This window comes from Austrofundulus limnaeus, unplaced genomic scaffold (genome assembly GCF_001266775.1).
Source record: "Austrofundulus limnaeus strain Quisiro unplaced genomic scaffold, Austrofundulus_limnaeus-1.0 Scaffold342, whole genome shotgun sequence".
NCBI lineage: Eukaryota > Metazoa > Chordata > Actinopteri > Cyprinodontiformes > Rivulidae > Austrofundulus > Austrofundulus limnaeus.
Genome location: NW_013952744.1, coordinates 480,755 through 508,016, shown reverse-complemented (window position 1 = coordinate 508,016; position 27,262 = coordinate 480,755). Strand labels below are relative to the sequence as shown.

Sequence of the window (27,262 nt, the reverse complement as noted above, 5' to 3'; positions counted from 1 at the left end):
GTTTAYAGCAAAGTTATTGTCAGTTAAGTGTTCTGTGCCCCTAACTTTGATGGTTAAAATGAAAAAGGTCAAAAAGGGGTCCATGGGGGGTCAGAGAGACCCAACTTATTTCCTGTTGACATGCATTTTCTAAAAGAGTGGACCCTARGRTACATGAAAATACCAGASAAGTTCAGTAGTGTGTGTGTGTGGGGGGGGTGGGGGGGTCACAGTGACCCACCCTAGCCCATGGACTCTTGTGTTTTAAACAGGACAATCATCCCTAACAAAACAACACATCTATAACAAAATGGCTGTAAAAAAATAAAAAGATCAAGATGTTGCAATGAGTGGTTCAGTCAAAGACCAGATCTCATACAGGTGAATGCTGAGGGACCTTAAATGACCCAATGTCTAAAAACCTCAGTGAAGTAAGCCGTGTTGGGAAGAAATGAGATCCAAAATGTCCCTATGAGAAAATGAGAACTGGGAAATTGATAGGTTGCAGGTTCTAAACCCTGGATCGTCACATAAAAGTGGGTGGGACAAGTGAAGCAACCACACCTACCTCCATCCTTATTTGGCCTTTGAGCAAGGCCAGCTGCTACCCAGGCCCAGCTCTCTGCTCCACATGTGATGGGAAGAATGTATAAAATTATTTAACACATTCTCACTCCCGACTCGTCACATATTGACGCTTTTCCAAGGTTCCCTCTACGTCCGATTTTGACGCGCCGGGTACCCCCCTCGCCTCAGTCCTTGACGCCCGCGGCTTTTCCGGGTTGCGCCACCAGGGGTCTTTGGGTCGGGGGTCTGAGGTTAACATGAGGGATCAGGATTAATGGTTAAGTTTAGGTACTGGGATCAGGGGTAGGATGTCCATGGTGAATATTAGGTAATTTCAGGCTTTGGAACATGTTGACGTGAATTTCCTACATTTTCTAAAAATGGTTAATTTTAGGTACTAGGGTCAGGGACAGGATGTCTAAAGTGAACAAAGGTCATTTCAGGCTTCGAAACGGTAGTTTTTGCGCTTTTTCTACACTTTCTGAAAATATGACAACAGATTTCRCCCCATCTCGTCAGTAACTGACGTGACGGGGGTACCCGGCGCGTCAAAATCGGACGTAGAGGGAACCTTGGAAAAGCGTCAATATGTGACGCGATGGGAGTGAGAATGGGTTGAATTATTACCCTCATTGTGGATTAATAAACATTACAAAGCTTTTCTGAAAACAACTACTGAGCTATTGCTGCTGAAGGTGGTTCTACCTATAAGCAGGTGATCATGGAGTGGACATAAATTTTCAAGCATCTTTTCCAATTAAGCCTATTTTTCGATTAAAAACTGACATGATGAAGTCTGCTGGGCATTTTTCTCACTTGTGTTCAGATTTGAATAATTTTAGAATTTAGTAAAGATCAGAGTTTTGATTTTCATATTTTCCACGACTAACTTGAAGTATATTTTATGACACCTTCTGTAATCTCCATTTGGGAATCATTTTGGAAAACCAAAAGACCCCAGTAAATACAGCGACCTGGGTCTGAAACAGCCCCCAGCATTTGTTGAAAAAAAAAACACCACCAGAGACTCACTAACTTGGGAAAGAAGCAAGTTTATTACAAATCTGTAAAGATTACGACGTGACAAAACAGAAAGGAAAATCATGAAAGCTGTGACCGAGTGGTGATCAGTGGAGGAGCGCCACCTTCTGGAGACTAATGGAAGTGTTTATTTTCTGTACAATAGATGGAACTACTCAACACGGCCTCAAAAACAAGACGTACTTTTAGAAGACAAGACAAAGGCCTCTTTTGAAGTGTAAATATCAACTGACCTCTTTCAACCTGAAGGTGGTTTTTAACAGARTTTATAGGAGACCATGTTTGATACAGTAGATGTTAAAATCTACACATCTGTGCTCAATAAGGCTTTTGTGATGTTAAAAACAAAACACTCAGGGGTGAACGAGATCTGCCATGATTTTTCTTGAGGCTCTGGACATTGTGGGTCTGTCTTGTTGACACACCTTAGTAACGTAAACCAGGGGCACATGCTGGATTGGTTCCCCTCTTTAAAAAGGAGGAACAGAGGGTGTGTTCCACAGGGGCATCACTTTCCTCAGGAAGTAAGGTCCCCAGTAAGGTCTATTCAGTGATGCTAGAAAAAAAGAGTCAGATCATTAATCAAACCTCAGATTCAGGAGGAACAATGCAGATTCCATCCTGGTCATGAGAAACACTGGACTAGGGCTGCAACTAATGATTATTTTAAAAATCGATTAATCTGTCAATTTTTTTAATAAATTGGGAAAAATTGTTAAAACATGTAATTACATAGATATGAATAGATATAAATTACTTTAATGCCTGCATAAAAAAGGGATGCAAGTTATTGATTAATGAATTAATATAAAGATTAATGAATTAATATAAAGTTGATTGATTTTATCGATCGACTAATGATAAATTGAAAAGCAGCCATTTTCTTAAAAACCTGAGTTTTCTTTTGAAGCAAGAGGATCTTTCCATAACGAAGGATGACTTAAAAAAAGAAGCACTAAAGCATTAAAAAATAAAGGAAAGTCATGTTACGGTGCAATTGTCTTTAAAAATGTAATACAAATACATAAAAATGGAGCATGTTAACAAAATAATTAGTCCTGCATTTAGAGAAGAACATGGGAAGAAATGTTTTTCTTGCCACACCCAGCGAGGGAAAAACAAAACAGTGTAAAGTGAAGTCATCATGTAAAGCAGATGTGTGACCTTATGGACTTTGTGGGAATTTATTTTGTTATTTGACAGAAAACAGATGTGTGTAAGCATGGATACGCAAACGTGTTTTGAGAATGTACTATTCTCCTTCAGGTCAAACACCTACTTATTCCCAGTTCTCAATGGCAAATAATGATTTAAATAAAGAGACCACAACACAATAATTTATAAGAAGGGATTGATTAATTTATTTTTTTAAAGTTTTGTTTTAAAAGTGAGTAAAATTTAACATTGATGTTGGAATAACCTTATAAAAAGAGACAGGGCATTTAAACAAGAAAACAGGTAATGTTTACATTTCTTCATGTGTCCAAATTGTTGCAGCATCACAAGATGGACGAGTTATTAGACGTCAGTAATTTATTCGAAACATTAACAAAGGCAGCATTAACATGATCTGATGTGAGATGGTTGCTAAAAATGAAAGTCTATACTATAGTATTTTAAGAACACATCCTTGCTGAGACTGGCAGAAAAGATACAAAATGCATCACAAAGATAAATCAATGCACCAATTCCTGTTTGCTTTTTTTCTGCTGCAGCTATTTGAAAAAGAAACCTCTCCTCTCACAACAGACCTGTCAACAGACGCAAACAATAAACCAAGGATTATATATAAAAATATATTGGAAGTGTCAAAATCTTTGGTACATTTCATTACATTACATACATGATTTTGGCCCACAGCAAATATTGTAAGGTTGTTACAAACAGATATTTAAGTAAAAAAATTGTCAAACTGAAATAGGTGTCAGGCACAAGTTAAGCTACACAGAATAAACCAAAGCTTTACAGCATATTTAAATCAGACTGAAAACAGGACACCAGTGCTGACAGTCATTATGTGTTGTCTGATATTGTAAAGTTTGAGTGATCACACCACAGTTTAGTTCAAATTCAAAGAGAACCGAGTTCCTAAAACATCTCATTTCACTGCACCTCAACTCATTTTACAAAATTGTAGTTTTCTTGGCTATTGTCACATACATACTCCTCTTTCTGTTACTCAAAAATATTACACTTTTTGTCAAGCACTTCAATTTACAGTACATTATTCAAAAAAAAGTTTAAATGCGAGTCCTGATATTTACAGTTTATGCACACTRAGCAGTGTTTCCCAACCCTGGTCCTGAAGGCACACCGCCCTGCCATGTTTTAGACGTTGTCCTGCTTTAACACACCTGACTCAGATGACTGCAGTTCAACAAAAGCCTGTTAATCAGTTATCAACTGAAATCAGTCGTGTTGCAGCAGGGAAACATCTGAAACATGACAGGGCAGTGTGCCTTAAGGACCGTGTATATACAGTATACGTATGTATATGTGTGTATATGTACACACACACACACACACACACACACACACACACACACACACACACACACACACACACAGAAACCCCAGAATCTGAACACCCGTTTGTGTGTGGTTGTGAACATGCATGTACGTATATACAAGATCTCTCCATGGAATATTTAATGGTGACATGTGGAGACCCACAGACCTGACCCCCAAGACCCGAAGATGACATAAGGTAGATCACAGCCAAAGACCCCGAGAGGAACCCCAAGTGCGGAGCCCACCAGAGCAGGAAGAACCGTAAACCCCCCCTCCCCCCAGAGCAAACCATAGGAGAGATCCAGGAGAGCCCCCCCCAGCGACCCCACATAGTAAACCCCCTGCACCCGCAAGGGTGAGCTCATAGGTCCCGCTGGCACTCACGTCACTAGAGCAGATCCAGGCAAGGACACAGAGGCCCACGTCCCCTAGGGCGCACCACCTCCAGGCCAACGCCCGATAGGGCCAGAAGACCCAAGCCCCACCAGGCCGAGCCGGCCCACGCCTGAGCGCCCAGCCCTAGACACCGAGGGCCACCAGAGCACCGGCAGACAAAGGCACAGCCCACCAGAGGGCAGAGTGGCAGGGGGACGAAGCCCACCAGCAGCAGCGGGTCCCCAGATGAACCAGAGGAGGGGGCAACCCAAGACCCAGCCTGACACATATTCAAGCATACACAGACACAATCACACAATCCCACCCTCATCCTCACCCACTTATTCAAAGACACACAAGATGGACGCAATTCTCCACTCACACTCTCCATACATACTCTATACCCCCCAGGCCCAGGACATGCACCCGCCCCCTACAGAGGGCAAACACAGGAGGTAGACCCATTCATTCTGGGGTGGAGAGGAGCAGACAGCCAAGGCCCGGCCCGCATNCACACACACACACACACACACACACACACACACACACACACACACACACACACACTGAGCTCATCTTGCTTGTATGGCAAAGCAAGATGAGAGCCCAGTTTCTTTTTTTCCTTTCTGACAAGTTTGCAAACAGATCTCAAGGCAGTCACGTTTGTTTCTCCTCTGTTATGGCTTTTCAAATTTTAAAACATAAAGTTTTTTATGTGGTTATGATGTATTAGTAAAGGACTTGGTTACACTTTTCAACCAGGTGACGTGCTGTCAACGACCCAGGAGCTGATCATCATCATCAGTATCTCCATTTCTTCCAGTATTGTCATCTTTAGACTAGTTCTCCTGTGGATTGTTGAGAAATGCAGCCTAAGKGAAACAGGACTTTAACAAATGAGTGCTGATGTATGGAAGACTGTTTTCGTCCCCCACGTCTTCTTGACTTCAGTTTGGGTTCAAAATGTAAATATGTGTTTGAGAATAAACGTGTTGTTGGGATAGATGCATGACTTTTTACAGCTCGGTGTCTGCTGTCTTGGCAGTGGAGTGGCCGTTGGTGGGGGGAGGGGGGTTCTTGTCTGCCTCAGGGGACTCTCCGTTAACAGGCTTCTCCTGGGTTTCAGGAGGGGGATTCAGAGGGGCTTCAGATGCAAGGGTGTTCCCCTGATTCTCCTTATCCACTGGAAAGGCCTCCTCTGCCTGCATTTCATTAGAAAATAGAAAAAAAAATCAAACAATAATAAGAATATTTGTCTCATGGAGATGAATCAGATTGATAGCACAACAAAACAAAGTTTGTTACAAAGTTAGTAACAACAGGTACTTACCAGGTTTGTACCAGCTAAGTGCCAAGCTGCATAATGTATTGCTAACATGTGATCTAATGATTTCATCTTAATTACACAATAGAGCATAACAAAATATACATTAGTTTTCCTTATTCGTCTTTAGTCGTGAGAAGAAGAAAGACAACCTCTATTCTAGGTTTACCTACATTAGGGCAAATATATACAAATCAATCTTGTATTTATCAGGTTATAAAACTCTAACCTCAAGCATAAAAAACCACACAATAAATTCCACCACATCATTATTTGTTAAAAAAAAAAGCTCAACTAGAAAAGCTGTTTAGAAGCAACATAAAACACTTCATCCAAACTAACAGGCATATTAGTGGAACTTTGATGATTTCTGCTTGTTTTGTAAAACACATGAGATGGCACTTCACAGCCACTGAGTCAGTCATGAAGTCCTCTATAGACCAAAGGATACTATGGTTAAATCTGTACTATTAAGCAAATAAAGCATCTGTACCATAGCTTATGCCTGGACCAAACTGAGGCCTTGTTTACTCTGAACTGGTTTTCAGTGAAACTGCAACATTTTTGTTGTGATCCAGCCACTCATCACTGGTGTTCTGAGTCTTTAGGTGCTTTTCTATTGCTAAGTGCGGCTCATTTCTCTCCACTATCTAGTTCTGTATTTTTTATTGGCTTTACTTAAGTAAATCATGATACATCAGACTTGTTATTATTTATATAACTTGGTAAARGTCCAAAATAATGACTGTTTTTTTTAAATATACTGATAAAAAAGTTGTAGTTCCTTTTAACTGTAAGTATAGATATAAAAATGAAAACACTTTCAGGACTGGCATCACACATTTTGTCTCTAAATAAAAAAAACTGTCTATAGAAAACTCATATGGGTTGTGTTTTCAGTACTACATGTACGCAGACACACCCTCTTTTATGGTCTCTGTCCTGTGACATCATGAGTGTTGCAGAGAAACAGCTGGGCCTGGCAGCTAAATGAAAATGTTCTGAGCTCTGTAAATGCAGAAAGCAGCAGAAAGCAGGGTGTGGGTCTCTGGATCAGACCCACACTCTCCTACTCCAAACATTTGCTGTGATGTGTGGCCAGCTACATTCCCTAAATTTAAACACTGACAGGCATTTATATAAAAGGAAATGGTGTTGCTCTGATTTATTCAAAACACAGATTTTACACATTAAAAACATTCACAGGGATAGAGGACCAATGGCAGCGCTGTAATTGGAGACACAAGCAGATGCTAAAAAGAAACTTACAAAGATACATGTGCAGTCTGAATGGGGAATAATATTCCTTGTAAACAAATTAGAATAACACAAACTGCTCAGCATTTGAAATCCATGTACGGTTTGTTAGTATTTTAGGTTTCAAAATAAAACAAGAAATTATGGAAGTGTGTTCAGGTGGTTTTTATTTTTATTTTTTATTAAATTAGAGATACAACGTATGCAAAAATAGAAAAGGCAAAGATAAGCTTTTTATTTTGTTAGTACACCACTTGGGACTTTCTGGCAGAATCGGAAATTATGGCTTAAACTCCTGGTGCATTTGCGTTTTGGTAAATTGGGTCTCCAAACATAATGTGGCGTTCCATGATGATGCAACGCATTGCTAAATTCAGAGTGTGTTTTTCCACTTTCAAAAAGTTCGATAATCAATGAAGAATGCAGTTCGAGTGCAGCCTTTTTTTCAAACTTTTTTAATCTGAAAGTTTTACARAACAAGTACAAAAACTGACACCCAMATATAACAYTAGCCTGGGAAAAACCAGCACCTTGTTCTTTGCTTTGCTTCTTACAGAGAGCCCAGACTCTCAGCTGCTGAGAAACAATTTCTTGCTGGAAGCGTGGACTCTGTTGAAGTTTAAAATGATTGGATCTGATCCCAGTCACTAACCTTTGCCCGTGACGTATGCAGTGCACCAGCTCGATTGTGAAGGAGGCTAAGCTAAGAAGCTAACTGGAGAAACTGCTGGGCCTGGCAGACATTGCTTCGCAATGCAATTCCTCTGCCTCCATTCAATTGAATGGTGGCACCTATTGCTATCTACCTCAAAAAAAGGATMTCTGTACTTTATATCTTTATTTCTATAGTCGTACATTAATGCGGCCCGAATGGCAACATGCACACCTACAAATGTTACATCCAACGAAAATGTATGTTCCATACAACGACCGGCTCAGCAGTGGGAGGTGAAGCAAAAATTAAACACTGTGGATTTTGGTTTAAAAACAATGAAAAAAAAAAAGAAAAGAACACAACACATTTATTTATTTTAATTTTTTGCGATTTTTAAAACGATTTGAAAAACCAAAGAATGRACCATACACTGATGAGAGGAACTGGCCAAATTATCTTCGCATCTTTCGCTGTTTAGTAACTGTTAAATTAAAAAAATATACATATATATGCAGAAACACTAACTATATATAAATTRTGCTTACCAGCTTTGCGTCCTTAGCGCCAGGCTTACGTTGACATTTGAAGTACCATGCAATGATTCCAATGGCAACAAGGAGACCGGAGACCAGGATTCCCACAAAGACAGACGGACCTGATGATGATGGGGCCTCAGTCTTTGTCAGACCCAGCTACAAGAAAATGTAACAAAGTTGTGACAAAATAAAACACAGTATTTGTATTTGAATAAATGCATCCTTCTTCATCACATGAAATTACAAGAAATGCTGCAGAATTAGAAGATTGTTGTCATGCAACGTGTTTTTCCTTTTTTTGGCATAATTTATATGAGTAGTTATTGTTTGTAATAACTTCAGTAGCATAAACTTAAATATATATTTAAATTTTAGCTTAATATCTGTACAAATGCCTGAGTTTTTAAATGACACRATTTAAGATGTTAAAAAACTGGAAACATGTCATAATTGTGTCAATTTTAAGCAGTTTTCTTACCCCTTTTTTCACATTTTCACTCTGTAGGGCTTCAGCTATTGCAGCTGGCTTAACTGAAGATGTAGTAAAACAAATACTGTATATTAGTTATTAGTTATGGCAGCACTATTAATAAATACATAAAACTGTGTAAACGCTGTTATTTTTTATGTTGATACTCACCATCACGGCTGCTCACCAGCACTGTTTTACCCTCTTGGAAGATTTTTAGACTGCAGTTATCAGAGCTGCACCAACTTGAAGGATTTTCTTCAATAATACGCTTTGTTTCTTCCTGTAAGACAATTTTGTTATGAATAAAAAAAACTCAGAAACCTGCTTTTTCACTTTATCTATCCCAGTAAACTCAGTATAAAGTTTTAAAAAAATGGTGCAAGCATGAAGAAAATCAAAGGGTTTCTTTAAGAAATTATGTTGACTAATGTGATTTTTGCATTTTCTACACAGACCAGTGTGATACTAGAAAACGAAATGCAGCTGAAGAAGTTGCTAACCGCACCTTCTTTTTCCATCTTATCCCTGAATTATGATGTCACCTCATTGCACAACACTTCACTCTATAGAGTAATGAAATCCAGTGCCCTGGAGGACTACTATGAGCAAACCCAAACTCCTCCGTTAGGGGGGAGTAGGCCCACAGCTGGATTCGGCTGAATCTCACAAATGTTTTGAGGAGAGGAACAAGAATCACAGAAGGGCTGGACAAACCAGCAAAATTAGCCCTCTGGGGCTCATATAATTTTAAATGTTTTACTTGTGAAGATTCCCTTTTTGGCCTTCTGTTATCTTTACTAGAAGCAGATGAGTTGGTTTGCATTTGTGTTTGAACTACATTAAGAATGTATTTGAAGGGATGTGAAAAGGTGTTTAAAAGGATTCATTTTGTTCCACTAAATCAAGCAGATGTTTTATTCAAGGCTATTCTTCTTTGCTTATTTCATTGTCTTTCAATGTCTAGTTTCTGCTTTAGTTCTGCAGGTAATCCTGACTCTGTGAATGTCAAGGAAATGAATTAAATAGAACATTTCTAGGGCACTAACGCAGCTACCAACCAAATCTCCAACTCTTACCACGTTTTTTCAATCAGTAACCTAAATGCAAATTTGCTGTGCTTTTCATCATTTCAAACTTTTCTCTGGGATCAATAAAGTACCTATGTATTTGTTGAACACAACCAAAACTCAAACCAGCTTTCTTTGATTTGCCTCGATAGTTCCAATGGTAAAGAAAAAAAATTGTATAGGTCTTCTGGACGGGTTCTTCTCTAATGAAACRTTTCGTCTCTCCTCCAAGAGACTTCTTCAGTCTGAGAGTTTCAGGCAAAATTCAGGCTTTTAAGACCTGCTTCCATGTGACTGATACATCACATGCTATCGTTGACACCTAATTAACACTTATTGTTAACAGGGGGTGGAGTGATACTGGCAATGGCCGCGCTGTAGGAGGGGGACAACTGAAAACGGAGGCCTCCACCTCTGTTTAATGATGGACGGTCTTTCTTCACAAAAATGGCTTCTTTTACTCCTCTCTCAAACCAACGTTCCTCTCTATCAAGAATGAGAACATCCTCATCTCTGAAAGAGTGACCGCTGGCCTGTAAATGAGTGAAAACTGCAGAGTTCTGGCCATTAGATGAAGCTCGTCTGTGTTGGGACATTCTTTTGAAGACAGACGAGCTACATCTAATGGCCAGAACTCTGCAGTTTTCACTCATTTACAGGCCAGCGGTCACTCTTTCAGAGATGAGGATGTTCTCATTCTTGATCAGAGGAGCCCAAAGTGGGGCCCGCGGGCCAAAGTTGGCCCGCCAAGCCATTTGATTTGGCCCACCAACAGTTGCCAAAGTTACAAGGTTGTAACCTGTTATCCTATAGAAACACAGTATTACATACATTGGTCAAATGACTATATAAAAGGGCTGTAGTGCATATAGTTTTCATTCATGGTGCTGACATATCTTGGATTTATTAGGATTAAACATGAAACATGAAATGACAACAAGAAATATTTAGAGCAGATTTAACCCCACATGTAGATTTGCACACTTTACAAGGCCACAAAACTCATATTTTATCAATTTATGAAATATCCCATGAGCCTTTGCTATAGTGTATGGCAGACTTTCTCCAAGTGCACAAACTAAAACAAAAGAGGGCCATTGCACAGCTTAATTGTTAAAAATAAAGGACTTTACTTTAAAAGGTATTTGTATTTCATGTATTATATTACTGCTTTTGGCCCACAGCCCTGGATAGATTTTCATTTTGGCCCTCTCGGGGAAAATGTTTGGGCACCCCTCTTCTTGAAAGAGAGGAACGTTGGTTTGAGAGAGGAGTAAAAGAAGCCATTTTTGTGAAGAAAGACCATCTATCATTAAACAGAGGTGGAGGCCTCCGTTTTCAGTTGTCCCCCTCCTACAGCGCGGCCATTGCCAGTATCACTCCACCCCCTGTTAACAATAAGTGTTAATTAGGTGTCAACGATAGCATGTGATGATCAGTCACATGGAGGCAGGGCTTAAAAGCCTGAATTTTGCCTGAAACTCTCAGACTGAAGAAGTCTCTTGGAGAAGAGACGAAACGTTTCATTAGAGAAGAACCCGTCCAGAAGACCTATACAATTTTTTTCTTTTTGATTTTTTTACCTGGATTACTGAGATGCATCAGGACGTTCCAATAGTAATTTATAACTTCCTTTTGTAATGATCTAAGCTGTCAAAATGCAGACATTTTAATATATAAACTGTATAAGAAGTGTAAAGAGAATCAAGATCAAAAGAAATGGTAAAGCTACTCATTAGGGTCATTATTGTAACCACAAACCTTTGTCTCTCACTCATTTTCACAAAACACTTCAAGCCAGTAATTAGACAACTTCTGGCCTTCTTAGTGTGATCTTTGAATGGACCGGGGCAACATGGTGGATTGGAGCCAACCCATAGTTGATGTGTCTATGTGCCGCCAAGCTAGGTTGGCAAGGCAGGCAGATAATCAGACAGACAAAAGGAAAGAAAGAAAGATAAGATGAAGATAAGGCAAGATGGATCCTATTGATCCCAGGGAGTATTTTACAATAATAAATACACAAAGCAACTTTGCATTTAGTTAAAAATGCCAAGTTAACCACAGGAAGGATTGATAAACAGAATTTGTTCACTGTGTTTTGAGAACGATACGAGGGACAGGTTTGCCACACATTAAATGTGTAGTGCTCCACACTTGTTCTGATCCTACAATGCTCGCTTTAATCCTGAATGCTCACATCTACGCATGCAGAATGTGGCTGGTTCAGGTAGGTTTTTGTGAACAGATACAGGAAGTTTAAAGTACCTGTGACATTAGATATTTGTCATAAAWTAGAATGCATTTTCAAAGAGATAACATTGGTAATATATTGCAAAAAAAAATAAAATTCACGCCACTGAGATGAACAGTTATTGAGATATTTGCATATGACGAAACAGGAAGTGATGTCAAAGAGGAATGTCAGAACACRAACAGAGCGCTGCTACAAGGCTAACAACACAGACTGTAGAGAAGATTCTGATGTTTCTTTAGATCATTTTTGAGTAACTATCACTATCAGAGAGAAATGAAGAGTCAGAGTTCAAATAATATTTCAGTTAACAAAGACCAGGGATTTTTCTTAAAGAGTTTCCCTTTGGCATCACATCCTATTTCATTTTGGCTGAGCTAAATTTAAAAGAAAATATGCTGGTTCTGTGACAAAATGGGTAAAATCCTGTGTGTTATGTCAAATTTCTTAAATAAAAAGATGTTATTATTGACTATTTTTTTGTATTTGAAGGCTATGCATGTCACAGGCACTTTAAGGATAAAATATTTTTATTCTGCCATTTTACCGAACTATTTTGTGAAAGTGTTTCTTGAAACCTTGACAGAAACAGGACTCAGACCATCACTGTTTKTTGTGTTAAAGTCATTGAGACTTGTATGAAAAAGTAAACTCCTTTTCAGTTCTGTTATTATGAATTAGGATGTAAAAAGAACTGGTCCTCAATATATCTTAATTTAATCAAATAAGCTTTAAATAAAAAATGGCACATGACATACAGTATTTAATTTACCTTTAATTTCCTTTGACACAGCAGTTGTGCTTGGCTTTTCAAATRCTGCTTTTACATTTTTGTTAATGTCATAATATGAAATGTCATTTGTTGTTGTCCATTTGAGGTTGCAGATTCATGTGACTTGTGAATTTTAAAACCAAAACAAAGAATTCATGTTTTTCCTTATCAAGACAGTATGAATATCGAAATAAACTGAAACATAAAAACCCAGCAAAGACAGAGCACAGATGCTTGTTTTACGATACCCAAGAGAACACGGAGAAACATCCACTCYTCTCTTTGTACAGATCACACCAGCAGTTCCAGATTTACAATGTCTGAGGAATGTTTGAGAAAAGATCAGGCTTTGTCTGGGCCRCATTTCAAGCTCTATACAGCTTGTATGTCTATTTCCTAGTAGATTGTGAAACTCACGCTAGGCACAAGGTGCAGAGGRTCATAGAGAGGTCTTAGGTGAAGAGAAACAAGTTGCCAGAAGGGAAGCTGGAATCAGCTTTTCCTTTTTAATTCGCTGCGGTCTTAAACACCAAGCACTGCATGTCAAACCTGCAGCTTTTGGCAGCCTGATATTGCTTGTGGTTAAAGGAACTTTAAAAGTTGGGAAACGTGCACTCACACAGTCATTTGTTTTTTGTACTTCGGCCTTGACGGCAGTCTGTTCTGGGATGTCCTCTTTTCCAACACATTGTACGTTAGGCTGATGAAAAAAAAAGCAAGATCAGATCCTTTTAGCATGTAAAACCTCACAACAACACAAGAGATGAACATAGCAAAATATGTTTTCAGTAAATATCTTTATTACAATTCTCAAAAGTAGGGGCCTTTGAATGATGGATTGTGGTCCTGATCCTGAGCCAAATTAAATCTTATCTGCTCCCAGTTATTAAAATTCAATAGATTATTTTATTTTATATGCATGAAATTTGTATTTTCACATTAACTGTAATTTTTAAGCATTTTCTTTATTTCTGCAGGATGGCCAGCCTCTTCTTTCTGTGGACTAGTACAAGCTTAAAAAATAAGGATGATGGTTACTAAAAGAAMAAAGTTGAAAGAATGATTCTGTCCATCTTTGAGTATGTGACGTGAACAACTGTAAAATGTACTGAATTAAAGCCATTTTTGTATTTTCAAATTTTGGTGATGAGCGTTATCAACAACCTTTCACAGCCGCTGACTGCCGAGCAAAACAATTGGGTTTTAATTAAAAAAAAAAAAAACAACAACCAAGGAAGAGTTCAAATGTGACGGACTGTAGATGGTTAATTGTTGTTGAGAATGTTTACCTGTGAATCAAATAGTAATAAAACAAGATTTTCTAAAATGCCAACATTGTATTTTTAACCCTTTTTCCATTTATAAAGATTTTTGTTTTAATTTGTTTGAACARATCTGAAAAGGCCCCAGGCCTAAAGTATTCTTGCTTATTTTTGCAAGATCTTATCATTTTGAACTCCAACTGAAAAGTAAAGAAAAAAAATGCTCAGACACTTACCGAAAACGTTTTAACAGAGGAGTCACTCAAATTGGTAAGAGAAGGGGTGGTAACATGATCATCTGAATTGGAAATGCTTTTGTCTGAAGATTTGGGTTGTGTATGGGCTGCAGAAGTAGTATTAACAACTGAAGGTCCTGCCAGGGAACACAAGGCTTTAGAACTTGGTGTGGAACAGGCATTTTTCTTTATAAAGGAGCACTCAAACCTTTAAGTGTTGTTTATAATAAGGCTCTGAAAGTGACTATTTTTAAACTTCATTTCATATGCATTAAATTCCTTACCTCCAGTGCCATTTGACTGAGTGGAATTGGAGTGTTCACCCTCACCCATCACCCCACCTGCAAAAAAAATAAAAATAAAAAAGATTATCTCAGGTTTTGCATGTTCAGTATTTCCTGGTTTATTATAAAGGTTCCTCTGTGTGAGAGTGTGTGTGTGTGTGTGTGTGTGTGTGTGTGTGTGGGGGGGGGCATTATGTTCTTTTCTTCATTTTTTTGTCCTGCTCCCTGATTGTCTTAATGGTACCCAGCGGTACAAGTCAGTGCATCTTCCCTTCTTTTCTCTCCCTCTACCTTTTCACTGTATTGATTTATTTGGTCATATCCACACAGCATGGACGCTTTGTAGTTCATGTAATTCTAAGATGGTATTTGTCCCCTAATCAAAGGTAAAAAAGACATGTGTCACTTTTCCACTAGKTGACAATATATGAACTCAAATACAGATGAAGAATGTCAGTCAGTCTTAAGAGAGCGACATGGTAACATGTGACTCATGTTGTCTGCTGAGGAATGTTCACAGGTTGACTGGGTTATTTTAGTGCTTTAGCATTAGCTTTTGCTAAAATTTTTTTAAGTGTGTTAGTGCTTTAGAATTAGGGGACCTAATTATTAGTGTTTTAGGGCCAGTGGAACAAATTTTTAGGTTAGTGCTGCCCACCACTGCTCTTGAATTTTGTATTTGCAGCTACTGCTGTCATTAACCTACTGTATGCTTTTCTTTTTTTCAACTACACCTGAACTTTCTATCCTTTCAATCGGCTGAGGCGGATGGCCGCTCGTTCTGATCTTGGTTCTGGTTCTGTTAAAAGTTTCCACCTAAAAATGAAATGTTGGATTTACTTAACCATGTTATGTGACCTGGTTCCACTTAACTGAGTTGAGTAAATTCAAAGCAACATGCTCATGTTCTTTGGCTAAAAAACTGGTGTATTGCTTTGAATTTACTCAACTCAGTTAAGTGGAACCAGGTCACATAACATGGTTAAGTAAAGCCAACATTTCATTTTTTACAGTGCATGCTGCTCAGAATGGGAAATGGCACCAAAGGTGGAAATAGTTGCTCCTTGTAATAATTGTAATAATTGTAATTGTAATCTCCTGGCATCCACAGCTAGACAACATTTCTACTAGTTAGTGTTTCCTAGTGTACTGAATGTGTTTGTAATGATAATACAGTCACATTCAGTACATTAGGAAATGCCACTCTAATGAYTGATTTCAATCTGACTCAAAATGACTTGTTATTTTTGCAATATATTGCTCTATAATGACTTGTGATTTGTATCCTTTGCAAGCTCTGGACCAAGCGTAAACMTGTTAGGAAGTTATTTTTAYTCATTATTCTATGAAGTTTGATTGTTTTATTTTTGTAATAAATTCCCAAATGAAAAAATGTTGGTTTCTTCTTTAGTCATTTTTTATGAAAATGGGTTCCCTGTATTCTTACGATTTCACACTTTGGTGTATGAGTCTGACTTGTAGAAAGGTGCCCCCCAGCAGGTAAAACAGTGTAGCAGAGTGCAGAAACAGTATCATCTGTTTCTCCCCTCATTTCTTTCCAGCCCACTCCCCATCAAAGCAAGCTATAATGCTCTACTCACTATCTCAAGACTTAGATTATAAAAGTGTGAAAATATATTTCCAGCAGATTTAAAATTCACATTTTCCCCCATTTCCACAGAAGTTATTCCAGATTTGATTAATTTTTTGTGTCCTTTAAAATACCTGAGTTTTTTTCTTGTTTTATTGGCAGAGTTGTTCTTTCTGACCATTCACYGGTGTATACGGTTTAGCTTTTCTTTGAAAAAGGGTCTTAGTCTAAATTCAGGAGACTAAACCCTCTACTTTTGAAAAATACTAGATTCAGTTCTGTACTGACTYGACTCTCACACCGAGTGCCATTTCTTCACACACCTTTATTGAACCCCATACCAGACATTTAAAACATCAAGCACCCCCTTGTGGTTCATTCTTGTCAGTACAAGTTCATATTGTATTTCTGAATACAGTTGAGATATTTCTCTCAACTAATTATGTCCCATATTCTTTGGGAGACCTGTAAGGCATATTCAGGATTCAAGGGGCTGGATAATTTCTTTCATGTCATCAAAAAAATGGCTTGAACATATTAAACATCAATGTAATTTAGCCATTGTGGAGAAAAGATACTTGTCTGCTCCAAATTCTGATATATTTAATGATATCTCTGCAACCTGAACTGCCTTGAAAAATTTCCTTATTCACAATGCAAAGGTAAACTGTTCCTCCAGGGGCTCGTTTCACAAGAGTCAGATTTATAAATCCAGGATATCAGCTGTAAGCCCAGCTTGAACAAGCCCCATATGCCTCGTGCACCACAGCAGCCACAAAGGAAGGGTGGGCAACTTGGCAAAACAGCATGTCCGAGCAGACTCTGAGGTGAAATACAGCAGAAGCTGTGCATTTTTAAAAACAGATAATCTGATATTTATTTACTTAATCTGTGATATTTTAATGCAAAAAAAAATGCATTTAATAATTGTATGAAACACACTGATTTCTGATGACACTGCAAAAAATGTCCATCTAAWAATTAGTTTAAAAAATATTAGAGCCTGAATCTTCCCAAATTAATAATAACTAATTTACCAGTGAGGTTTGACAGWTGCACTTGGTAAGACTTCTTGGGGAAAAATTCCAGGCTAACAAAATTAATAATCCAACATATGCTGCTCTTGCTTAGTATATCAAAATTACATTTTGGCTGATATAAGATTATAAGACTTGTTAGATGGACAATTTTTGCAGTAAAGTGAATACTTACTGCTCAGAGACATTAACATATTAAATAAGTTCCACTTTTAACCTGGTCAGATCCAGGTTAGTTTCAGAGCACTTGTGAAAAATATCTGCTTCTTCTTTTGTGCAACTGAATCAGTGATTAATCCAAGATTACACTAAAATCCCGCATATATCCCCTAGTTTTGTGAAACAGGTCCCAGCTCTCTCTCAGTGCAGTGTTTGTGGGAATGAGGTCAGAGAAGAGGGTAGGTTTGAACAGCTTGTCCTGGTGATGCAAGCCTCATGCCCAACCTATTCTGGCCCACATTCTCAAGGATGTGATAATTAGTAGCCCCATATGTTCTTATGCTCACTGTCTGCAGCCTGTGCAAATCACCAACCCAGTCCAAAGTGCATGACCTGCTWAACACGCATCCATCTTCTGGAGTACATCCTATGTTGTGTGATAATTTTAGAAACAAATTAAAGGGGTATTCCTGCCATTTGTAAGTGGGGCACTGTGGAAAAGTTGCAAACTGAGTATCGTATCTGCTGTTTATGGTTGTTTGACTTCAGTTTTGAAGAAATAAATTCAAGTCTTTGATGAGCTAATGGATAGTCTAACTACAGCCAGGAACAAAGCTGATTATTACTGTCTTAAAACAACTCGTTAGAACAGACATTTATTTTGCAAGCACTAATTTCAACAGCAACAGAAACTACTGAGGGCACTTTTAATAGAAATATAATATTTCTGCCAAATTAAACATGCAACTTTAATGGTAATGGAAGGGTAATTGGCACATGCATAGATATAATAAGATATTAAAGTTGTTTTAAGAAAGTGAATCTGTTAATTTGGTCTGAGAGGACCCAACCCCAGTTTCACAAAGGTTTATAGTGGTTCAAATGATTGCTGTTATTTAAACTTTTACACTTCATTGCATGGTTAATAAGGCAGAAAATCCTGCAGAACGTGCTACAGGCTGTACTAGAAGTGGTACAGCTAGCAGATATGAATATTTGTGCTTAGAAATAATTACAGATTTTTTAATATATCAGTAAAAAGAATGGGAGTGTAAAGGTTTGTGGAATACAATTTGTGTCAATCGAATAATTTTAGGAAACAGGACTGTTTTAAGATGGCAGAAAGCCCCTTTAAGCTAGGCTATTTTCAGATTACCCATTTGCTCATCAGTCTGATCAAAATAAAATTTTATTTCTTTAAACTGAGATGGTTCAGAGGTGATACATTACTCATTCATAACTTTTCCCCAGAAGCTGGTTTCAAACTAGCTCAAATTTTCCCCTAAGTGGGGCAAAGCATGATTAGTAAAAAGCACGTGTGGTAAATAAAATGAATTTTGTTTCTGAGACTTGATAATTACACAAAAATGCAAACTCTCCTGAACTCTCTTGATTCAGCAGGATAATGCTATTKGATTTAATGTTATTATGTGGAGGGTAAGAGGTCACAAAATGAAATAAATAAATAATATGTCATGAATTAAATAAATGTAAGTCTCCCATTAATTAACTAAATGTATCATTAAATGATTAAATACATTATTAAATAATTTAATGTGTTATTAAATTATAAAATGTGCCATTAAATTGTTAAATGTCCCATGGAATAATTCAATCAACCTTTTGAGTTATGAAAGTAAATAATTAAATGCCATTTTAAAGAAAACTTTTACTTAATAATATTTCACTAAGTATTTATTTTATGGCTCCTGTATGAGTGCYAACCAACTAACCGTTGTCTGTTCATGTTCCAACATGGCGGCTCTTCATGCAGGACTTTAATGAGCTCTGTCCTGAAGAGACATTTTWGACCAGAGGTGGGCAATCCTGGTCCTCGAGAGCCGCAACCCTGCTTGTTTTACTTTTTTTCCCTGCTCTAACACACCTGATTCATATGAATAGTTCCACAGAAGCTTGGTAATCACCCATTCATTCAAAMCAGCTGGGGTGGACCAAAGAAACAAGTAAAACATGCAGGGCTGTGGCACTCAAGTGGCAGGATTGCTCACTCCTGTTTTAGACCAATCTAGGAACAYAGAGGCTGGAGTTGCTCAACCAGAGTATGTTGTAGAAAAATTTAAACAGTTTATTGAAGTCGTTGGAGTTACTTCCGTACTCTTTAACTAAAGACATCAACCCAGTAATAGGTGGGTTTCATGTGACGTCACAATGCAGGACCAAGAGAGCGGAACATGCAAATGGAGAGCAAGAAGTAGGGAGGCTAAGTAATCTGAAAAAACGTCTTATGTATTCTGTAGTTTTTGGCTGCTCCATTCGTTCTAACTGAATTAATAATAAATAATTATACATAAATTAAATTACATAATAAATAAACAATTTACAGCTGTATTTTTTCTGTTGTTTGTCCTATTTGAAGTGTGTTGCAGCAGGAGGCTGCAAAAAGACCGGCAGAATCATGGAAAACAACACCTCARTTCCCCATTTGGTCTCACCCACACTCCACTGAATTAACATAGAACGCCCAAACTCCTTTCTGACTGACGCCTGAAATTATTAGACAAGCAGCAAAGAATTTACAGGAAGATGAACATAAAAAGAGGAAAAAGTTGAATAAAGTTTGGCGGCGATGGAGAGACGGCGAAATCAGGAGTGAGCAACAACCTTTTTAGAAATGTATTAAATTTTTCATATTTGTATAACTATATTTTATAGCCAGGGTGTAGTTTAGTGAGTTTTAGTGTCTTTGAGACAAAACAGGAAGGCGATGAACAGCTCCTCCAGTCGATTGAGATGGGAGGTCGAGCTACAGAGACCGGTAACTACAACAAACAACAGGAGAAAACTCACGAACACCTGGAGGTGTAAAATGTTTTAGTCAACTTTGGTACCAAACGGCTCCACAATGGTTTTTTGTTTGGTCTTTGCCAGGGTGTTTGCTTTTATATTGTTGTACTGTTAAGATGCTAGCAGTAGCAGCTAATGTCAACAAACAACAAACATGCATTACCTAATATCTTCTTATTCTTAGCTCCTGTACTGAAATGATTAAAAAAGCCAGTTAGAAAGGTTTAATAAATGTGGTTTTTTTGTTTGTTTCCTTAAAGGGATCCCCGGTTAGTTGTAACATTAGACTTTATTTGACAAACATATATTTTAACTGTAAAATAAAGACTGTAAAAATACAGTAGGATGTTTAGTTTTGTACATTTTTAAAAATATATTTTACCACGGATGGAGCCATTTTATTTACACACAAAGCATTCTGGGCAAATGATGACGTCAACTAGGTCATCGGTGTGAGACTACTAGCGAGCTATATCCACCCTGAAGGTTAATCTTGGACAATATCTGATGATCGACTCTTTTAAATGAAACCAGAGAGCGTTGACAGAGAGGAGAAGGTAGAAATGACTCAGTCTGTAACTGAAAATATGGATGGAGGACAACAGAGCTGCTTCATGGAAGAAGAACCTCAGCTTAGCCTGTTAGCCTTTGTGCTAGCACTGACGCTGTATTGCCTTATATGTATTAGCTCGGTGCTAGTGTGACAAACAAGCTAAATTGTTGTCCTCCATCCATATTTTCAGTTACAGGTTGAGTCATTTCTACCTTCTCCTCTCTGTCAACGCTCTCTGGTTTCATTTAAAAGAGCCGATCATCAGATATTGTCCAAGATTAACCTTCAGTGTTGCTATAGCTTGCTAGCAGCCTCGCACCAATGATCTACCCACATCATCATTTACCCAGAATGCTTTGCATGTAAATAACATGGCCCCGTCCGTGTACTATATTTTTAAACTTTTAGTTTAAAAATTATAAAAACTGAACATCCTACTGTATTTTTACAGTCTTTATTTTACAGTTAAAATATATGTTTATTAAATAAAGTCTAATGTTACAACTAATCGGGGATCCCTTTAAACAACAGTCCTCCTTTTTACATTGACATACAACACCGTCATTTTACCAAACAACCATACAATCACAGATACAAAATGTATCACAAAAACGTTTCAAGGAGGGGTGCAGTAGTTAGAAGTCTAAATACAAAGTTGGATGGAGGAGGGGTGGGGTGGGTTGAGTGTTTACTATTTCCATGTGTCACTCATCTCTTCCAGTCTTTTTGCACTGGAGTGTAACTGGCATTGTTAGTAGCATTCATTTGTTTGAGTTTGGGGTTGGGGGGTGGGGGTGAGGTGTGTAGCAGGAATTTGCTGCAAACACAAACAGGGTCACACCTGATTAGATGGCTGCAGTCAGAGAGTGGGAACAAGGGACAGAGGGTCTTTTACTTATAAATGATACTGTTTGAGGATGAGGCCTGCTTCCTCCCTGGGGAGAAAAGGGAGGAGGCCTGAAGAAGGGTTGKGGGGTGGTGAGAGGTACAGCTGCAGTAAGTCTCCTCAGAGAGCTGTATCCCTCCCAGAAAATGTGCTGTACGGTGAACTCATCCAAAAAAACAGGAGAAAGGCCTCGGCCCTAAATCTCTGAATTATGATTTAACCTCCACCCAGACTGCAGGGACAGCAACTTTAATGTCATCACAAGCCACACCCAAAGTCCATGACTTACCCAGATGTCCACAGAGAACCCTGAAAGCTTCCCTCACTCTCTTTCTCTGTTGACAGAGACTGCTTCAGGGTTCATTTGGAAATGTCTCTGGGATATTACAGACAACCAAAAGGATTTTAAACTTACTCTTTAACTCTTATAGATTGAGACTGGATTTATTTGTAATTCATCAATAAAAAGWGTTATTTTTACTATCACTGTCTGCTGCAGTGAGTATCTACATCAGTGTTCCCCAGTCCTGATCTTCAAAGACAACTATGCTGCATGTTTTAGATGTTTCTCTGCTTCAGCGCACCTGACGAATGAACAAGTGATAAACAGGCTTTCAATATAGGAAACAACTACAACATGCAGGATAGTGACCCTAGGATTGAGGATTGAGTTATGCGTAGTTCAGGACCTCAAATATGAGAAGTATTTTTGTTTCTGCACATTCGGGGGTCAGAGGTTGACTTTTCTGCCCTGTCCACACCCCTGGTGTTTTCAAACAAAACTCGAGACAGTTTTCAGGAAAAGAAAAAAAATAGAGGAATGGTATCCGTGCACATTCAGTCAGGATGTGACCTCTTCAACCTGCAGAGACAAACATGCTGGGACCTACAGATAACAGAGATGAGCTCCTGGGCTCACATTATCAGCATAAGGGGTATGCAACACAGAAACTAATTCTGGTGAAAAAAAAAGTATTTGTTGTTACAAATCAAAATGATTTTTCTTTTTGTTGTTGCTGTTATTTACTAAGAGTTAAAAACCCAGCAATGTTAGCCACTGAGTGCTGTATGTTTTCGTTCAGTCTCAAATTTACTCATTAAAATMGTTTCGGCAGGCCAGTGAAACTCAAAGCCTGTTTCCAAAACACTTTGTCCATTTTCTTAGTGGCTCCAGCAGCTGCCTTAAGAAGCTGCCAGCAGCTCTCCTGTTCATGTCAGTCTGCATCAACAGATGTGCATGGACTCATTCCAGCTGCTGATTTAAGAAAYGCTGCAGGGGCATGGAGAGGTTATACAAAGATACTGAAGCCTGTAACCCTAAACATTCTATTTGAAACATAAGTGAGAAAGTAAGTATGAAAAACAGCAATAATCTGATCATTTAAAAACTACAAATATGCACATGTGCAATGTAATCTTTGTAAATCACAAAAGGGCACTTCTTGTGAAGTAGATAATGTGCCACACTTTAATTACCACAAGCCATTATTCAGGCAGCCAGCAGACCCTGTGAAGGCTCATCATTTGCTTTTATTTTCCTAAGTAAACTGTAAAATCCAGACTGGTTATCCAACAAAGAGTATGTGCTGTTTACCATGACATTATATTGAACTTACATCAAGGAGAAAAATCACAAAGCTTTTGGCTACGTTTCAAGTTTGACGTAGTGTAATTTTTAAAGATTAAACCAACAAAAACTACAGAGTTTTTAAATTATTGTTTTAAAGACCAGCAGGCACTGTGTGATATCAAATATCGTAAAGGTGATATCTCACTGAGCTGGCGACTCAAAATTGTGAGAAACTAGATTAATTTATGTTGCAGACGTTTTACCCTCTTTACTTTTTACACTACAAGGCGCAGCTGCAATTTGCATGACTTATTTTTGAAAATCCCAATATATTTTGGAGGGGGGAAACTTCCAAAACTGTATTTTAAGCTGTGGACTTTATTTTGTTGCCCATGATATACCAACATTGGACCACTTTGTACCAGTTTTGGTAGTTGCCTCCACATTTACAATTTTGACCACTGAAACACAACTTTGAAAGGAAGACAGGCAGATTTAAACTAGTTTTTTACAATGCCCTGATGCATCTCAATAAGCCAGGCAGAAAAATATAAAACTAAGTTGAGATAGACAGGTTCAATTTTTTGAGAAAACGTTTCGTCTCTCCTCCAAGAGCCAGTCTGAGGAGTCAGGTGAACTCAGCCTTATAAGCAGAGCTTCTACATGGTGGTGTTTATTTGCTGAAAGGGACTTGATTTTGAGCAGAAAGTTTATCATGCTGTCTTTTTATTTTAGTTCTGAATACAGAGGGGAAACAGAGGCTGAAGACGTCTTGCCTTTGTGCTGATGAAAGCCAGCAGCTGTAAAACTGCAGCAGGGAGCCAGCAGTACAAGGAGCTACGAGCTTGCCAGACCAGCGGTAATTGGAAGAGGAAGATTTGAATGCTGGCAGGGCTACTTCTTTCCATTTAGGGCTGTTTTACAAGATAAACAATGTGGCTAAAAACTCCATATCACCAAAGTCAACTCTTTTTTAAAGGATCATCATTTAGGAAGTGGTGACCATGCTTTTGTTTTCTAATTATTAAAGTTTTCTTTGGAATAGAGTTAGAAACAAACAAAACACTTTTAAAACACCTACTCTACTTGCCGTGGGGAATGTGCTAACGAGGGAACAAAAACTCATACTAATGACGGGCAGCATTTGGCCCTTCTGAAGGAATTTTCGACCATGATCTCACACAGAAATCACTGAAGTAAAAGGCATTTTGACAGCACACAGGCTCCAGGGTCGATTACTTTGCAAGCTCACATGGGTTCCCAGCCATTTTGGCTCGGATGAACACACACCCTTTGCTGACGTAAGGCTTATATAAAAGACCCACACCCTCCAACAGATGACGTGACTCAAACACCAACAATCACAACTTGGGACTAAAGGAATGCCGGTCAATAGCTCAGGGCCATGAGAAAAAGAGTGGCAATATTGAGCCGGTGTTTTTATTGGCAGGATCTCCACCTTCTGTGTCACAGTGCTAACAGTTTGAGTGGCTTCTTCTTTTGTTTTTGTTTTTCAATTTCATCCAAATTCTACTTTAAGTAACTCAAATTAGTGAAACCATGTGCACTATCTATTTAACTCTGAGGGATTTGCACTCATGATCACCCATACCAGAGTTTTCTAACCATGAGTGGAAATATTTGGTTTAAAGCCATGTTTTCAAACATCGATTGTCACAGCTGAAATTATCTGGCTTGGCCCGAGGACCTGACGTCAGCAGCAGCACGAGTCGCTGTAGATGATGAGCTGAATTAAGTGAGACACAATGTTTTTCTTCCTCACCAAAGCAGGTTTGGAGCTTGGGTTTTCCCCTGAAAACTTGAGAGAGGGCCAGCTTATAGCTACATGCAGAAGTGTTTAATGACATCATCCAACTTTGCAAAGCATGGCCATTTCAGTGCTGCATATCTGCACGCCCGCATAACAACTGACTGGCTGACATGAGAAGTGGGACTATAAACCAAACCTGTTTGCTGAAGAGTAAGGATGTTTGAACTGCTTATAGCAAAAACATGTTTTATGTCTCTCTTTATGTGCTTAACTGTTTATTCCTGTTTGCTTAAACCAGATCCGTGTTTCTAGACTACAGAGCTATATCAAACTTTTTTTCCCTGCAAAAATACTTAAGTAATTCCCAATAGGCCAAAATGTCCGATCTAAACTTTTCTGAAATACAGTTACAGCAATCCACTAAAACTGACCACYTAGGGTTTTCCACAAGAACCCATGAAGTTCCCTGAGGCATCTGACATTAAAAAGGTTACTACTTGATCTTTTAAGTCCTGCATGTTGTGAGCTGCAGCTGCTACAGATCCAACATGTTCAAGCACATCCCCCAGTCCCCCATTTTAGGGTAAGGGGTTTCCTCCCCCTGAACAACACTCAGGAAGTCCTCACTACCGTTGGCCAGCAGCACCTCACAGAGACWGTTGTTCTGTCCTCACAGTTGTCATTTGAAAGTTGAACGAAGGCAAAAAATCAATGTTGATGTTACCAGAGTAAAATCAGRAATACTCACTTTGTTTGTGTGATTTATACCGAACAAGGGAAGTTTTTAGAGCTCCAAAAGTTTACATCACAAACTTTTTAAAGAATGAACTGATCCACAACAAAGCAAAACAAAACTTTGCACAATTTGCTTGCATAAGATTGATCTGACAAAGAGCCTTCTTTATTAAATTACAACCTTCCTAATGCAGCATGTACCATTACATGACTTCTGATGTCATTGGGCAAGAATTTGAACCCGTATACAAAACCACTACTACATGAACTTGTGTTGTGGAAAATGTTGAGTAAAGTAACCCTGCCTATGGGCAGAAAAAACAATAACACAACAATAACACAGAATGCTAGAACGTTGATAAAGTTATTCCAAAATGTATACTATTAATCAGAGATTTTGGTCTTTTTAGCTGTATTTGACTATATCTTTGAAACCTCACACCACAATGGCAGATGTCTACATGTATCAATAAAAATACCAGGTTGGTGTGATTGCTGCAGTTCTTTGCAGTTACAAAGGACTGAGGGTGGGTCAGCAGAGATGAGACAACACCCTTGTGATAGCAAATCCTCACAAGGAAGAGTTATTGGTAAAAAATGGAACAAAAGTCACATCCCTTCGATTCTAAAGTCAATCTGGACCTTTACTTATCATAGAATCTATTTTCTTTTTCATGTAACTGATAAAAGATTCTGCCATCTTGGTCTGTTCAGTAGTTGTATGTTGTTTAACTCTTGCTTTTAAAGAAATAGATAAACCTTTGGTGACTTTTTATCAAACTTTTTTTTACTGTTTTTTTTTAATCCTCTTCACCAAGCTTGATTAAGGGAGTTGTCTGATGTGTCTGATGTGTCTGCTACAGCGGAGGGTTTGTAGTAAAAACTATGGATGTGTTCCACCATCTCATGATAGTTTCTCTTATAAAGTCAATATTTATTTATTTCCATCAGTCTGAAAAACTTCTCCTGGTCTTCCCATGGTCAATACAAACTTTTACCACCTCTGTGCTCATAGATGAGGCTCAACAGGTTCTGCAAAAATTGTTACAATGAGCCAAACTAGAACCAGTGCTGTCTTACAACTGGCAAAGCAGCTACGCCTACCCCTGTACATCACCCTGCAATTACGTTGCATCAAGCCTCAGACTGATGTGGAGCAGACGCTAGAGCAGAGATTCTTAACATATGGACCGCGGCCCAATTGTGGGCCATGAACACCACCTTGARGGCCTCAAAAGAACAACAGTTTTTAACTTTGGGCTGCAGAGGGCCGCGGGACRGCATTGATTTTAAATAARGTGCAATAAACTTTCCCACCACTTGTAGCGGTAGTGCACCACTCAGTTGTTTAACAACATTTTTAATAAGTAGAAGAAGAACCTTAGAAACCTGCCGAGAGAATGGAAGCTTATTTTAAATGAAAAGTAGAAGCAAAAATGAAAGTAACTCATCAAAAAACACCAGTTTGTCACTAATATGAAGTGAAGCGTCTGTTTTTACCATGTAATATTTTAAAAGTTCAAAACATTAACAAATACAGTTGCAGATACAACTATATTTTAA

At 38.4% G+C, this 27,262-nt stretch overlaps 1 protein-coding gene across 1 annotated transcript in view; it reads right to left on the bottom strand.

Moving 5' to 3' along the window:
- Nucleotides 1-4,991: 4,991 nt before the first annotated feature.
- Nucleotides 4,992-27,262, bottom strand: part of cd34 (CD34 molecule) — a 24,429-nt gene continuing 2,158 nt past the window's right edge. The window contains exons 2-8 of the mRNA XM_014022760.1: nucleotides 14,593-14,649; nucleotides 14,309-14,445; nucleotides 13,430-13,510; nucleotides 8,886-8,997; nucleotides 8,724-8,776; nucleotides 8,255-8,401; nucleotides 4,992-5,675 (exon numbers count right to left, since the gene is read on the bottom strand). Coding sequence (XP_013878214.1) covers nucleotides 5,490-5,675; nucleotides 8,255-8,401; nucleotides 8,724-8,776; nucleotides 8,886-8,997; nucleotides 13,430-13,510; nucleotides 14,309-14,445; nucleotides 14,593-14,649 — 773 coding nt within the window. The 3' untranslated portion in view covers nucleotides 4,992-5,489. The remainder of the gene's footprint in view (nucleotides 5,676-8,254; nucleotides 8,402-8,723; nucleotides 8,777-8,885; nucleotides 8,998-13,429; nucleotides 13,511-14,308; nucleotides 14,446-14,592; nucleotides 14,650-27,262) is intronic.